The 15,430-nt window shown below is 44.2% G+C and overlaps 1 protein-coding gene across 2 annotated transcripts; it reads left to right on the plus strand.

Moving 5' to 3' along the window:
- The first annotated feature begins 4,847 nt into the window (after positions 1-4,847).
- On the plus strand, positions 4,848-14,427 carry LOC121085985 (histone PARylation factor 1). 2 transcript variants are annotated; one of them, XM_040589045.1, is made up of 8 exons: positions 4,848-5,310; positions 6,604-6,763; positions 8,376-8,562; positions 9,476-9,574; positions 10,621-10,771; positions 11,495-11,582; positions 12,206-12,378; positions 14,167-14,427. In XM_040589045.1, exons 1-8 carry the CDS (start codon positions 4,855-4,857, stop codon positions 14,296-14,298), a joined length of 1,446 nt encoding a protein of 481 aa, XP_040444979.1. In that variant the 5' UTR covers positions 4,848-4,854; the 3' UTR covers positions 14,299-14,427. The 2 variants fall into 2 exon arrangements, with proteins under 2 accessions (XP_040444979.1, XP_040444990.1); XM_040589056.1 differs by lacking the exon at positions 4,848-5,310 and adding an exon at positions 5,408-5,506.
- The last annotated feature ends 1,003 nt before the right edge of the window (positions 14,428-15,430 follow it).

A 15,430-nucleotide genomic window follows, 5' to 3' on the forward strand; every position in this document is an offset into this window, starting at 1 on the left:
TTACTCACAACCTTCCTGGAGACACATCTTGTCTTTGACACTGAATGTGTCCACAGTTTCTGCTCATCCTTATTTTGATGGGAGGACATGTCCTCCTATGAACCTGAAAACATGAAGCTAATACCCTAAGGAACAGAGGCTCTGTGTGATTTGAGGATTATTTGAGGCTTAACCTGAGAAGAAAGCTGGCAATATTCTAAAGTAACTCCTTAAGAACCAGACTTTCACTTAAACTGCAGTGTTAAAACTATTTTAAAATAGCATAATTTCACTGCATTTGTGCCACACTGCACTCTCTAAAACCCCAACGTGACAGCCAACACACACAAAAATGCAACATTTGCTAAATATGCTGGGATTATTTAAAATAAGATTAAATTATCTGGTGTTCAGAAACAAGATGTCTACTTTTAAAGGAGTTATACTGAATGCTACAAAAGGACATCAGCAGGGCCAATCATGGATTAAGATTATTATTTTTTTTGGTCTTCAAACGGCTTTTTTTAGCGACGAGAATTTAAATGGCTCCCTCTTGTGGTAAGAAAAATGTAGTATCGTTCTTTGGCAAAAATTTAGTCCTTGAACAGAAATCAGAATTTACATATATTTATACTGCATAGTCTCGTCATCAGTATGTTGTGGAGACTGATGAGGAGACTGCATGCACCTATCCCTTGCTGCTTAGCTACTTTTGAAACTACCTAAAAAAGTACCTAAGCATGACTTTAACTGTTACCTTCTAGTTGCGTATGTTGAAGGGTAGGGAAAAATAGATTGTGAACCATATGTATTGCACCCCATCTAACTAATGGAGATTAGACTTTATTGTGTCTCGCACAGATCTCTTTCCTCAAATATAAATCCCTCTAACATCTCAGCACTGAATATCTGGATAGCATAGCTTAATTTATTCCTGTTGCTTTTCACAGGTGACCAAATTTGAACCTTATAAGGGGGGTGGGAGGAAGGCAATCAACTCTGGAGGAAAGCTATGAGCATAAATGAGTTTGTGAATAGCACTGAGGAAGCAAAATTGGATTTCAACAACCTGCAAGTCTTTCCTTCTCTCTAGTATGTAGCAGCTGATAAAGCTATAGCTTAGGCTTTTAACTCATGAAGGCTTTCTTCTCAATAATTAATAGCTATAAAACCCTGAAATTAAGAACTGAGATTTTTTCATAGCATGGGGCATACTTTGGTAACTTTGGCTATTAAGTAATAATCTAGGAAATGGACATAGGAAAGGAAAAATCCTCTTAAGATCCACTAAAGCCTTGGTTGACCTCAAGGGGCAAATTAAATTTATACACAGGAAGTATCTACCATAGCTTTTGAGAAAGCAGGTCTGACAAGGTTTTTTTCAAGACAACAAGACTCCAGCTCTGTGATTTATCGTAAAATCTCTTACTGCATAGTTATGAATTAAAAAAAAATAAAAAATAAAAAAGCTAGGCTCACTGCATAGTAGGACTAATCATAGAGATAGCTTTAAAGCCTGATGAAGTTACTTTGCAGATTAACCTCTTGAGATTATCTCTGTTTATGGTGATTCAGAAGTGATGGTACAGACATAGGTTATGTTTACTAGTTTGAAGGAAGGGGCTTTAAAATACTATATTGTAAACTCTGCTTTAGTTGCTTATCCTTCTTTGTCAAGTCTTCCATGTTACAGCTTTACAGGTTGTTAACAGAACAAATGACAATATGACTATCAATATCAAATGATACATGCTTTCCAAATCTAGGACCTGAGAAGTGAGCACAAATTATTTGGAGGTAGACACACAGATGGAGTTAGCACTTGCTCACAGAGAGGGAAAAAAATACTATGGTGTAGCGTATAATGATTCAGTATCTTACAGTTTCTTTGTTAAGGGCTTGTATAGTGGCACCCCACAATATATATCCACACTTCAGACAAGAACTGATGACAATAGACTTAACTGAAAGAATTTATTAAACCTAAAGTGTGTACTTAAGCCCAAAACTGCTGTTCTGAGAACATCAGCTGCTCTCTGGGACTAGATATATGCAGCCTCAAAAAATACCCCTTTTATCTATCCAGCCATGCAAAGTTAGTTTTCTGAGCATAACCACCATCACGATCTTAATGGAACCAAGCTAGCTACCTCATCTTTCAAGCATGATGGGATAGGATGAGGCAATTGAGCATTTCATTACCTATTTCTCTTGAAGTACTCATTCCAAAATTGTTTGGAAGACACCTATAAAAGGTTTATGAGTTGCACTCTATACACACACGCGCACACACACACATATATATATATATATAAACACACACAAATTGTTATAAGCCCATTTTATCTTAAATATGGCCAAATACTGCTCTTCTTAACCAATAATCTAGTGGCTGGGGTACCTGCCTGGAAAGTGTGAGAGACTGAGTTCCTCAGATGGAGAGGATTTAGTAACTTCCTTCCTGGATTCTGTGTCTTTCCCTCCTGTGGCATCACCAAACGTCAAGCTATTCTAGAAGAGAGGTGCTCTTGGAGACTTTAATAGCCTGTGTGGAGAAAAGAACAAAACCACAAAAATATCAACTGATCGATAAAGCTCTTGAGCTGTATCTTCGGTGAAGTAGTAAAGGCCCTCCAAGTTAGGCCTTTGAGACATAGCACTAATATTAATGATAAGCCAACACAGGATTATTTTTTTCTATTTAACTTGTATTTTTTGCAGCACCACTTTGCCTTGTGAGATATTAGCATACCTAAAATGGGGCCACTGCAAGTTCATTTCACACTGCCATTACTTCTCTCTCAATGTTATAATGCAAAATACTGTAACAGGCAAAAGTCAATCTTAGGTTTTCAAAGCGTTCCACCCGTAAAAAGGTTCTGTTTTCTTCTTGACCGAAAATAAAGGTAGAAGTTTTCATGGTGAGTTCATTTGTTTGTTTTACAGCAGAAGACCAAGGTGGTAGGAATACACACCTGAGACTCTAGGCTTAGTCATGAGGCATGCTTGGACTAGCCTTCCCATGTCAGTTTTGCATTCACCCTAGTAAAAATGTAATTGTGGAACTAAAAATGGTTATGCAAAATGTTTCTTTCAGCAAACACTGAGAGGAGAATAAGAGAACATGACAAGCATCTGTAAAGCTAAAGGTTTGCAGGTGAGGTTAATTAAGGAATTCCTTAATTAACCTCACCTTGCAACAGAGGAAAAAAGCTTATCCTGAAATAGTAATGGCTGATAGAACTTCGCATTTGTTAGCATTAATACTGAAATGGGAAATACTGGCGTCTTTGGTGTCACTGACTCAATTTGCTCCATGAGGTTAGAATTTCGGTAAGCTAAGCTAGGGCATGTAATGGATGATTGTGATGGGGGTGGAGGAGATACGCCTTTATTCTCAAGTCACCTAGAACACTTTCCACCAAGCTACTAAGGAAAATGTCATTCCTTCGACTACCATTTTGTCTAGCCTCCACTACATTTAAGGTCTGGTATACTAGAAATTATGGACTGACGCTAATATTAGAAAGCATTTCCCAAAGAAACCTCAGGGCAGTACTCTTCATGCTTTTCAGGAAGAAAATTAGGTTTGTGGTTTTTTATAGTGAGGTTTTTGTACCTCGTTTCTGCTTAACCTCAGGTGATGAAATGTAATCCATGCCTTAAACAAGGTTTTTATTTGAAGTTTAATATTCATTCCCTATGTGTGCAGGATTTCAGGAAGTAAACAATTTAACATGTTGACTTAAACAACAATTTTTCCAGCTGAGGGAGGCTGCCCGGAGAGGTTGTGGAGTCTCCTTCTCTGCAGACATTCAAAGCCTGCCTGGGTGTGATCCTGTGTAACCTGCTCTAGGTGAATGTGCTTTATCAGGGGTTTAGACTAGATGATCTCCAGAGGTCCCTTCCAACCCCGACCATTCTGCGATTCCGAAAGGACTTTGTCACTGGTTGTCCTACATCTACATATCCTCAGCCAATGGCTTCCATGAAGTACCTAGCTGTTTTTACATAAAGGAAGTAACATTCTTAGTAAGGATCAAGTTTATTGTGACACTGCATCTAACAATGCATAACTAAAACTATCAAGCTTTTGTGTTCATTGCATAACTGTCTATGTCATAGGTGGTTGAAAGGCACTGCAGCTGATTCCTAGTCCTAAACTAATAATCTATACCAAGCAAATATTTACAACTTAATGGACTGCAGGATAAAATACCCCACTGGATTTATGCCATATATACATCTTTGCTGAACACACACTGCGTACCAGAAAATTCCTGTAACTAAAACTACATTATGCTTGTTTAAATAAACCTACTGCAATCTAACTTACTGAAACAAAAAAAAAAAGCAAAGGTTTATATATAACCAGCTTCCCACCACCTCCTTCTGTGCTATTGGTTTTCCAGGCCTTTTTCTATGCAAAGAATTTCAGTGATATACTTAAATGAGTGATGTTGCATAATATGCTTATGTGCTTTTCTAAACTGAGGAATGTGTCCCACTTGCTGTATGTTACACACTGCTGCCTTGATTCTTTAATTGGAAAGAGAAATTATGTGATGACACTTTCGTATTGCTAGCAGCTGTCAAATGCTGAAACAGAGGCACAGGGGATTAGCCGGGTGTTTTTTTTTCTCCTTTTTCTGTGTACTGAAAAGTAGTATCACTTCCTCCTTCTCTTATGCCTTTAGTTCTGAAGGGAGGTTACATCAGACTCAGGTAATTTTTTTTTTCTTCCTTCATCCCGATATACTACCCTAACTTGTATTACAGGAATTTGCACGTATGTGTAATTAGGGTAAAAAAAAAAAATAAAAATCGGCCTCGAAATCGTATAAACAGTCCCGAAGTGCCTACCCCTGAGGAAACATGGCTGCAAGGCTGTCGCCTCCTTGTCTGGCACCCAGCTCCAGCCGAAGGCGTGCTGGCCACCGAGGGTTAACTGCGTTCGCTCTCCTCCCGCCCCGCTGCCCCCTCGGGCGCCGCCATGCCGGTTCCAGCCCGGGGCTAACGCAGCCCGCGGGGTACCGCTGGGCCTCCCCTCAGCCAGGTCCGGAGCAGGCTCGCTCGGGCGCTGCGCTGATGTACAGCTGCGTGTCGCCCTTGCTAGAAGCGCGCATTCACCTTGCGGCAGGGCGCCTAGGTAGGACGGGAAGTCCCTGCGCCCCGCCGCTGCCCCGGGCTGGGGCGCGGGCTGGCAGCGGCAGCCGCGCCGCCCCCCTGCGAGGCCGCTCCCTCCTCCGGCAGGCACCCGCCACACCGCTGCCTTACGGCCGGCTGGCCCCCAGCCCCTCCGCGGATGCCGCCCCGCCGCGGGCGGGCACGGTAACGACCGGCCGCGGCCGCTGCGCGAGGCGGGGCGGTGGGCGTGGGCGTGGCCGGCCGGGTCGCGCCGCCGCCCGCGCAGGCGCAGAGGCGCAGAGCGGGCCCGGGGAGGGCGGGGGGCGATGCGGCCGGCGGGAGCATGACAGGTGGCGGGAAGCGGAGGCCGCGCGGGGCGGCAGGCCCGGCCGGCGAGCAGGTGGCCGTTAGCGGGGCCGGGGGGGGGTGTCGGGGTAGCCGAGCCGGCCGGCGGGGCCCCCGGGGTGGGGGCGGGGGCGAGCTGCCGGGGCCGCGGCGGTGTGGGGCCGTAGGCCTGAGGGCGCGAGTGCCGGGTAGCGCCAGGCGTCTGCCTGCCGCTGCCCTCGTTCTGGTTCGCTCCGTAGCTTTGCGGGAAGGCCGCGGACACGTCTCCGGCACGGGGGCCGCTCGCCTCCACCGGGGCTTCTCGCGGGGGACCCCCGCGTTCCGGGTGTGCGGTGGGCAGCAGGGGCGGCCGCGGCCGGGGCTGGCGGTACGGCGCGGTGCCTGGTGGCGGCCCGCCTCGGGGGTGACAGTCTGCCTCGTTGTACTGGCCTAGCGAGAGGAAACAAACCTTGGCTTTTGAAATTATCAATTTTTCTTTAAAACGGGGGTCATGATCCCTACCACTTCTTGAAGTGTTGTGTGGGAGTGAGGTAGTTGAGGTTACCGCCATAGCGGTGTGAGCGCTTGAATGGAGGTTTCGTAGCCTGTTGTGGTTTGTGTTATGTTGTTTTTTAAAACAAATTTCAAGCTACTTTTAAAATGCTATGCTGTGAACTGCCCCACTTCATACCTTGAACAGCAGAGTAGTTCAGAGAGCACAGACTTGGAGGATTTTTGTTATGTCATTGAAACAAACATGACAAAATAGTATCCCTAGTTCCAACTGTTTGTAAAACACAAGTTTCTGGGGTGCAAGCTGCTGTGTCATTGGGAATGGTAACTTTAAAATAATTTAAAACATAGCAATCCCAAGGTTTAATCTTAGTCCTTTGACAAAATAATAAAAGTGCTTCGGTTGATTATATTGACCCATTAATATTATAGTAGCAATTTGCCATTTCATACGTATTTAGCACATGTCTCAGATAATGCACTTCTAAGGGATTCTGTCCAAAGTAGATCTTCTAATATATATGCTGGCTTAAGTAACAACCATGAATTAATGGTCTTAATCATTGTTCCTCAATTAATACAGAAGCTTTGTAAAATCCTTCAGTAGAACAGACAGAAAGCAACTAAATGAACTTTGGGTTATTGTTTTTTTATCTGCAGTGTGAAAAAAATGGAGACGTCAAGAAGAGAAGGTCAGATCAGGCAGATATCCCCGATAATCTTCGTCAAGAAGCAGAAACATGCTATCGACTTAGGCTGCCTGAAGATTTCTATCAGTTTTGGAAGTTTTGTGAGGAACTAGATCCTGAGAAACCAAGTGGTGGGTTTTTAGATATTTTTTGCCTTTTCTAACTCACAGAAACAACCTGAGAGCAGGCAGACTTGAGGTGTCAGGTGCATTCTAGTGCTGCTTCAGTTTTCAAGTTAAGATGCAGATGTTTACATGAGTGTAAACAAGAATGCTGGAGATAATAACAAAGATGTTGGTACACTTCAAGCTTCCTAAAATATAATTACTAAAATTGTGTAATACAAAGAAACTAAATATTGTCTAACTCTGCCATTCTTGCAAGTACATTTAAAATGTTTAGTATGGAACTCTAGTTTCCTTGTATCTATCCAGGTTTCAACTTCCCCAAATGTATTACATAACAGAATGTGGCATCCCTGGGTGCTCTACATGTAACGGTTCCTTTTAGAATCCTAGAATGGTTTGGGCTGGAAGGAACCTTTAAAGGTCAGTCTAGTCCAACCCCCCTGCCATGGGCAGGGACACCTTCCACTAGACCAGGCTGCTCAGAGCCCCGTCCAACCTGAACTTGACTGTTTCCAGGGTTGGGGCATCTACCACCTCTCTGGGCAACCTGTTCCAGTGTTTCCCTACCCTCATTGTGAAAAATTTCTTCCTTGTATCTAGTCTGAATCTACCCTCTCTTTTAGTTCAAACCCAGTACCTCTGGTCCCATCACTACAGGCCCTACTAAAAAGTCTGTCCACGTCTTTTTTTATACACACACATACACCCTTTAAGTATAGAAAGGCTGCTATAAGGTCTCCCCAGAGCCTTCCCTTCTTTGAACTGAAAACGCAACCCTTTCAGCCTTTCCTTGTAGGAGAGGTGTCCAGCCCTCTGATCTCTTTTGTGGCCCTTCTCTGGACCCACTCCAACAGGTCCATGTCTTTCCTATACTGAGGACTGCATGGCTGGATGCAGTACTCCAGGTGGGATCTCACCAGAGCAGAGTAGAGGGGCAGAATTTCCTCAGCTGCAGCTGCCTGTGCTTCATTTGATACAGTTGCCCAGGATACGGTTGGCGTTCTGGGCTGTGAGTGTATGTTACTGGCTGATGTCCAGCTTTTCATCCACCAGTACCCCCAGGTCCTTCTCAGCAGGGCTGCTCTCATTTTCTTTATCCCCCCAGACTGCATGGATATCAGGGGTTGCCCCAACCCAGGTGCAGGACCTTGCCCTTGGCTTTGTTGAACCTCACGAGGCTCACATGGGCCCACTTCTCAAGCTTGTCCAGGTCTCTCTGGATGGCATCCTGTCCCTCAGGCATGTCAACCACACCACTCAGCTTGGTGCGTTCTGCAAACTTGCCGAGGGTGCAGTTGATCCCACTGTGTATGTCATTGATGAAGATATTAAACAGTATTGGTCCCAGTACAGACCCCTGAGAGACATCACTTGTCACCGATCTCCATCTGGACATTGGACTGTTGACCACTACTACTTATGAGAAGTGTAATAACCTAACTCTTGAATGAGTGAAAGCTGTCTGAATATAAAGAATGGGTCAGCTTTCCTTGTCAGGTAAACTGTGTTTGACTGCTTGGATTTGTGGAAACTTTTGATCCTTGAGTGACACAGGAACTTCTGGTTTAGACATGCACCCACCAGAAGGTAAACCAGTTCATGCATTGCTTTTCAGATGCACTTATGTCAAGTGTTGGACTTAGGCTGGTTGGACCATATGATATTCTTGCTGGAAAACACAAAAAAGCAAAATCAACAGATCTGAACTTCAATATTCATTGGAGATTCTTCTATGATCCCCCAGAATTCCAGACTATACTTGTTGGGGATAGCAAAACACAGTATCACATGGGATATTTCAGGTATTTTATTTAATACATACTCTTGCTAGACTGTAACTATGTGCAGCTCTTTTTTTTTTTTTTTTTTTTTTCTTCCCCACCTCCCCAGTATTTCAGAATTGTGCGCTATCACCAAATAAGAATCTTTCTCTTCTGTGATAAGGTATTAACATGTAGAGGAATGGAGCTGGGTTAATTAGCATTGATAATATACAACTGTGGGGTGGCTTCAGGGGCAGCGGGTTGGCCGATGTAGATAAGGTGCAGCTGTGGCTGGTTCTATTAAGAGGTTGGGCAGCCAATGAAGAGAGGGCAGCTGAGGAAGAGAGAGGAGGAAGAAGCAGAGAGAAGAGAGAGAGAGAGAGAGAGGGTGAGTGTGCGTGTGTGTGTGTGTGTGTGTGCGCGCGCGCGTGCGTGTTTGTGTGTGTGTGTGTGTGTGCACCTTGGGTGAGGAGAGACAAGGAAAAGGCAGCAGAGGGACTGGCCTGAAGACTGTGTTGTTATGTGATGGTAAAAGACCTTGTTGCAGCTGGCTAGTTTGGAGAGTGCTGCGACATTAACACATGGGTTGATGTTTTTTATTAAAAATGATCATATATATTGGAATTGAAGACTAGATTTAAATATTTGTTAAACTACTTCCCCCAGCCCTCCAGAGCATCTTCACTTACTGATTTTTAACTTTTTGCCATGATAATTTGAGGAAAAAGTCAAGCCTTATGAAATAAAGGGAAAGTGTATTCTCTCTGCGTGTATTGATATACAAGCTCCTTTCAAAGCCATGCTGTAAGATTTTTGGAGCTTTTGATCTAAGGGCTTTGCTTGGTAGGTTTCTGAAGGACATGGCAGTATGATGCGGAGGCAAATTAATTTTATTTTGAAATAGGAGAAATGGACACAGCTTGACTATCTGTGTGTACTTTTTCATGAATAGGGATGTGCCTGATGAGCTGCCAGTGTGGGTTGGTGCAAATGAAGCCAAGAAGGGCTGTGTGATTTCACAAGTTGGTGATAATGTCTTTGCCGCAGTCAAGTAAGGTTCATGTTTACTTTTATTTATAAATAGTAAGAGTAGAGGAGAAAGTGTGGTATGGAATAACGCAGCTAACTTACTATGCATCTTCCTTTCTCAAGAAACCCTCACTTATTTTCTGCTCCTGCTAGCAAGTTTTGAGGTACTGTCAAAAGCCTTAGTAGGCTTCTTGGCAGTGTTTTCCCTTTACAAGTAAAATAGATGGTATTAATTATCTCGTTCTTTAAATATATTGGCAGGGATGGGCTCTATAGGGAAAAAAAATACCTGCTGGATGTGTTGAAATACTTCTTAAGTAAAGGATAAGTAAAGAAAGGGCACCTGAAACAGTGGTGAAGGAAATCTGAATCTCATACTAGATGAATAGCATCAAGCTCTTGTTCTTGCCTACATAAAAATACATTACTTCTGTATATAATGAATATCTACAAGAAGTACCATTTCTGACCTGGGGCAGGATAACATTTATATGGATATGTAATTCAGTATGATTCATGAAGCTTTATGTCATCCTGCATCATGATTGTAAACAACAATTTCATCACCTGTCAGTTAAAAATGGAAAGCTCTCTAAGGATGGATGTGTGTCAGTAAGTGAAAGCATACTGAATAGTTTCTGCAAAAGAACCCTTGTGTAGTGCAGAGTTAAACGAAGACATTTGTTTTGAAAGCACCATGATGAAACTCATAAATATGTATTTATGTGTGTGACTTGGGTGGCAAACAGAGTATATGGCACTGAAGCAGCAAACTGAGTTCTCAAATTAGAAAGATGAACAGCTACTGAGGCCAGGAAAATCTTCAGCACTTTCTGGTTGCATAAACTGTATTGTAATGCAAATACGGATAGGAAATGCCAAAGTACTATCTGTGCCAAACTTTTTTCTTTCTTGTTGTTAAGAGGCTTGCATTCCCAAGTCTATGTGTATAAATAAACCCATGACTGCTAATCTTCATTATAAGATTTGGAGGTTTAGTGATTAGAAGGCTATTCATTTGTTTGTTTTCTGTTAAGCTCTTTTAAGATGTGTTTCTACTGTTTGCAGATTATTTTTGTCAAAAAGACTGAAGGAAATGACCGATAAAAAGAAAATTGCTATTTTGAAAGACATAGATGAAAAACTATCAAGAACAGCAAAAGAACTGGGTTATTCTCTGGAACAAAAAACCATGAAGATGAAACAGAGAGATAAGAAAGTATGACTTTCCTGATCCACTGGAGAGGACTAAGTTCTGTTAAACCTTTTTTTTTCCCATTTACTTGCCTGTTTTGCTTTTGGTTGTTTTGGGTTTTTTTTTCCTCCTTCTAGTTGGTAAGGATGCTTCATTTAGGAGTTCCCAGAGCTAATCAGTTTGCTTTATAAAACTTCAGGAGAGAGAAGATAAATACAACTGTGTTCCAAATAATAGGATTAAATCAAAACACTTTACTCTTGTAAACCATAGCTTGGCATTCAGTTAAAGGAAAAAAACAATAAGGGAAATAATCTAAAAATGAAAATGAATGGGTAGCATGGAGAAAACTGCTTCAAAGTAAAGATTCATGTAAACAGTTGGATCAGATCTACTGGGAATAGGACTGTTAAGGATGACGTGGTTTAGTAACAGAGTTTTCTTGCATAGCTATCAGAAATAATTACGGTGGGAGGTGACTAAACAAATGTAGTACAGCGCTACACAAGTGAGTACAAGGATTCCTAGAGTTCAGAACTTGACTGGAGTAGGTTGCAGTTATTTTAAAATTTAATACTTGAAAGTAACTGCTATATAGTTTGAAAGTGAGTTGATGTCCTGGAGTCTGGACAGTATATTGGCTTTAGTCACCAGCAGTCAGGTGTAATGTCGTTTAGCGAGGCAAGTGATTTTATGTCACTGTATTGACTTACGGTGCAATATTCAATTTCCTGTCTCTTTGTTTAGGTGGTGACCAAAGCATTTCATGGAGCAGGCCTAGTTGTTCCTGTAGACAAAAATGATGTTGGATACAGAGAACTTCCCGAAACAAATGGTAAATGTCTTGTTTACTATATTCTTCTGCTTTAGTTAAGTAAACAACAGCCTTCAGTCGCACAGCTACTCTGCAAAAACCAAACTGTATTCATCTTTCCCACTCGGAAGAATATAAGTCGTGGGAATAAAAGGCAGAAGTCTTCAACCATCACACTTGACGTGAAAGTGTTTTCTTTAAATGAACCAGATGAGAATCAGTGAAACATTGTAAATTTGAAATAATAATTCCTGAAGTAGTAGTTTAGATAACCTTCTCTTTTTTTTTTTATTGGTGCAGCCATGCAGGAAGTAGATAAAAAAAACCAATCTACATTCAGGGCTTTGTGGGTTTATTTCTTATCCCTCCTCTTCTCCCGGCATTGTTCTAACCAGAGTCAGTTCCTTGAGGCAAATTCACCACACAAATGCTTGTCCGTATGTGGGGAATTGAGATGGAGGGGCATGGGGCAAGAATGAGCAGCAAAGGGAAGGGGGAAGCTTTTTCACAAGCAGCTCAGGGTGTGCCCACTTGGTCTTCCTCTTAGCATGACACACAGGTATGTTTTTGCCACAAACTACTTGTGTGCAATAATCAATTTTTTTATCCAAACATCTAAATATTTTTGCTTTTGTTTTTTGCAGCTAATCTGAAAAAAATCTGTAAGGCCATTGTTGATGCTCCTACTGATGATGAGAGACTGAAGGCCTTTGCACCCATTCAGGAAATGCTGACCTTCGTCCAGTTTGCTAATGATGAATGTGACTATGGAATGGGGTACGAGCTGGGAATGGACCTGTTTTGCTATGGATCACATGTGAGTACTACAACAATCATACTTCACAAAACTGAGCATTATTTTAGGCACGGACAGGGAGTTGTTCTGTGTTGTAGATCTCTATTCCCAACTCTATTGCATAATTATCCCTAGGAATCACAAAAGTCTACATGAATTATGAAGGCTGTTAAAAAGTCACACTTGTGACCTCATTCCACGTTGAATTTAAAACTGCTTGTGTGAAAGCACAATCCTGCAATCCAGAAGCATTTAAACAGCATTTACCTGTTGTGGTTTGATGTGCGTAAGACAAGGAGTTAACATTAGACTCCTAAAAATGCAAAATGTCTAATGCAGATATACTGCAGAGCTGCAGTCCCCATCCCCAGCTACTTGTATAGGCACAAGCACTCACACTCAACTGGATAAAGAAAGGGACTGACCTTTGCAGTAACCCCAGCTGAAAAAATGTGAACGCAGGTCAGTTGCCTAGCTACACTGCCGGCATGGCTGCGTAAAAGACCTCCCACCAGGTGTCTCTGGTTCTGTATTAACAAGGAATCTCATAAATATAAGCTGATAGACTTACTGGTGCTTAATCACACATAAAGATTCTAGTCAGCACTTTTTGTTCTGCATTAGCCACTGCCCCGTTGATGAAAAGGGTCATGTTTGTAATGAATCCATGGCTAGGAAGTAACATACAAAAAAGCTTCAACACCAGTGCAATATTATGAACAGATGGTTATAGAAACACCCACGCAGAATAGCTACTTTTACTAAAACTAGTGTCGGATAAGGGCTGCTGCAAAGCATCATGTAGAAAGATAAACGTCTTGCAATACCAAATGTAGGCCCAGAAGAATTGTGCTAAACACTAGTTAAAATATTTAGCTGCTGAAATGAAGGAAAATTCATGGCTCTTTCCATATGCTGTTACATTAGCAATGTGTTTCTTAGATTCTCTGCCCTGTTCCCGTAAGTTCCCTACAGCATCTGAGAATGCGTTGTATTTTTGTCTGATATCCTGCTGATTTAGGACTCCTCCTTCAGTGACCGTGCTGCTTCAGCTGCTTAATTCCTTCTGAGGTCTAGAAGGGCAGTGAAGGAAACGGTTACTTGCAGTTGGTTGAGTAGGTGGAGGCAAACCTCCATCTTTCACACTTTGCTCAGCATGTAAGATTAAACACTGACATGCTCCTGCAATGACAAATTATCTTTACAATACTGTGATTGGTCCTGATACCTATCTTACGCAGCAGTCTGAAAGAGCCATAATTTTGCAGCGCTTTTCTAAAAATAGAAACCTTACTACATCATCTAGTTTAGTAAACAGAAAGGAAAAACAGTTGCTTCGCACATAACTGACACCACAGTTTGGTGCCAGCATTTTTGCCTGCCTGTAGACACTGAGAGCTGCTTTGCATGTGTGACTAGAGCCCGGCTGTCCCCTTGCTCATGGAGCCAGAAGACACGCTGGCACTTTATCTGTAGCCCAAGACCTGGAAAGGTATTTAAACCTCATCCCCTTTGTCGGGGAGGTGTAATGGACTGTCACATACAGTAACCATCACAGGTGCTAATTGTGCTCTTGGCACTGGAAGTACCTAAACGCGGCCTGGGTGCCTTAACGAGTTACCGTCACTTGCAGCGCTAAAAATAGGTTTCCATCCCTCCCCCAGCGGTTGGGATAACCCAGCCCGGCCGCGCCGCGGCTGTCACCGGTGTAGCACGGGGGCGGCTGAGGGAAGGGGCTGGGATGCGGCCAAGCCCGGAGGCGAGGCAGGCCCCCAGCACCGCCCGGTTGTCCCTCGCTCTCTCCCGCAGTACTTCCACAAGACGGTGGGGCAGCTGCTGCCGCTGGCGTACAGGCTGCTGCGGAGGGACCTCTTCGCCGAGATCATCGAGGCGCACCTGGACCACCGCCGGCGGGAGGCGCCGGACCAGCTGGCGGCCTGAGCCGGGCCGGGGGCGGGGGGCCTGTGCTCGTGCTTTTTTTATTATCATTATTATTACTATTATTGTTAGGTCTGGGGTTTTGTACTCTGTGGCGGTGCCCCCTGCGGTCAGTAAAGCTTTTCTAAGGAAGGAGCCGCCTGCCCGTGCTGCTGGGGGGGTGTGGGGGGGGGCGGTGGTGATGGAGGGGGAGAAGTGGTGGGGGGGCGGGGAGAGACAGCGGTGTGGGGTGAGGTGTCCCGCTGCGCATGCGCAGGGGCGGGGGCGTCACGTGCGGGCTGCGCTCGGACCGGCGGCCCCCGCCCCACGGCCCCGCTCTGGCCGCGCCTCCGCGGGGGGCGGCTGGTGGCAGCCGGCGCTGCGGGCCGTAACAGCCGGCACGGGGCGGGCGGCCGCTGCGCGTTTGCTACGGGAACCCGCGGGAGCTGGGGCGGTGATGTCACGGTGGTGGGCACGGGCTGGTTCGGCGCTGCTTCTCCGCACCCCCCGAACCCCCTTTCCTTGGTGCGGGTGGCCACCGGTGCGGTGGCACGCTGCTCTGTCCTGCCGCACCGCGCAGGTAGAACACAGCCAGGGACGGCGGCGTTCGCTTCCGCAGCCTGACAGCGCTAGGCCTGGGCTCCGCCTGCTGTCTGGCTGAACTAACGGGAAGCAAACAGCATTTAAAACAGCTAACTGACACAAGAGAAATGAGAAATTCTGCTGCAGTTGCCACCTAAAGAGCCAGGTGAAATCATCCTGTTTTCACTGATCTGGACTTCTGAAAATAGAAGTGATTTTGTACAGGGTGCAAACTGATTTTCGAGTTTATCGCTGCACTGCTCAGTTTTCCTGTTACTTAGGCCTGAGTGTTTTACTCTCAGGCAACCGCTTGACCTAGCGGTCCAGAAACCAATGGAAAATGACATTTGCTCCTGGTCACCAGGCCTGCTATCGGACAGTGACTTCTATTGTCGCCACTCAAATGATTCGCGATGACAGTACTACTGACAAAAGGAACAGGGCACTAGCAACATGCTTAAATTTCAAAGCTGCCCCTACTTTTTAGCAAAGGACTGTACCTCCAAAGGTCCCTTCCAGCATAAACTTAATATAGAATTCACAATGTAGAAGTGCATTACTTCTGTAAATTTGA

This window comes from Falco naumanni, chromosome 1, assembly GCF_017639655.2.
Source record: "Falco naumanni isolate bFalNau1 chromosome 1, bFalNau1.pat, whole genome shotgun sequence".
NCBI classification, from domain to species: Eukaryota; Metazoa; Chordata; class Aves; order Falconiformes; family Falconidae; genus Falco; species Falco naumanni.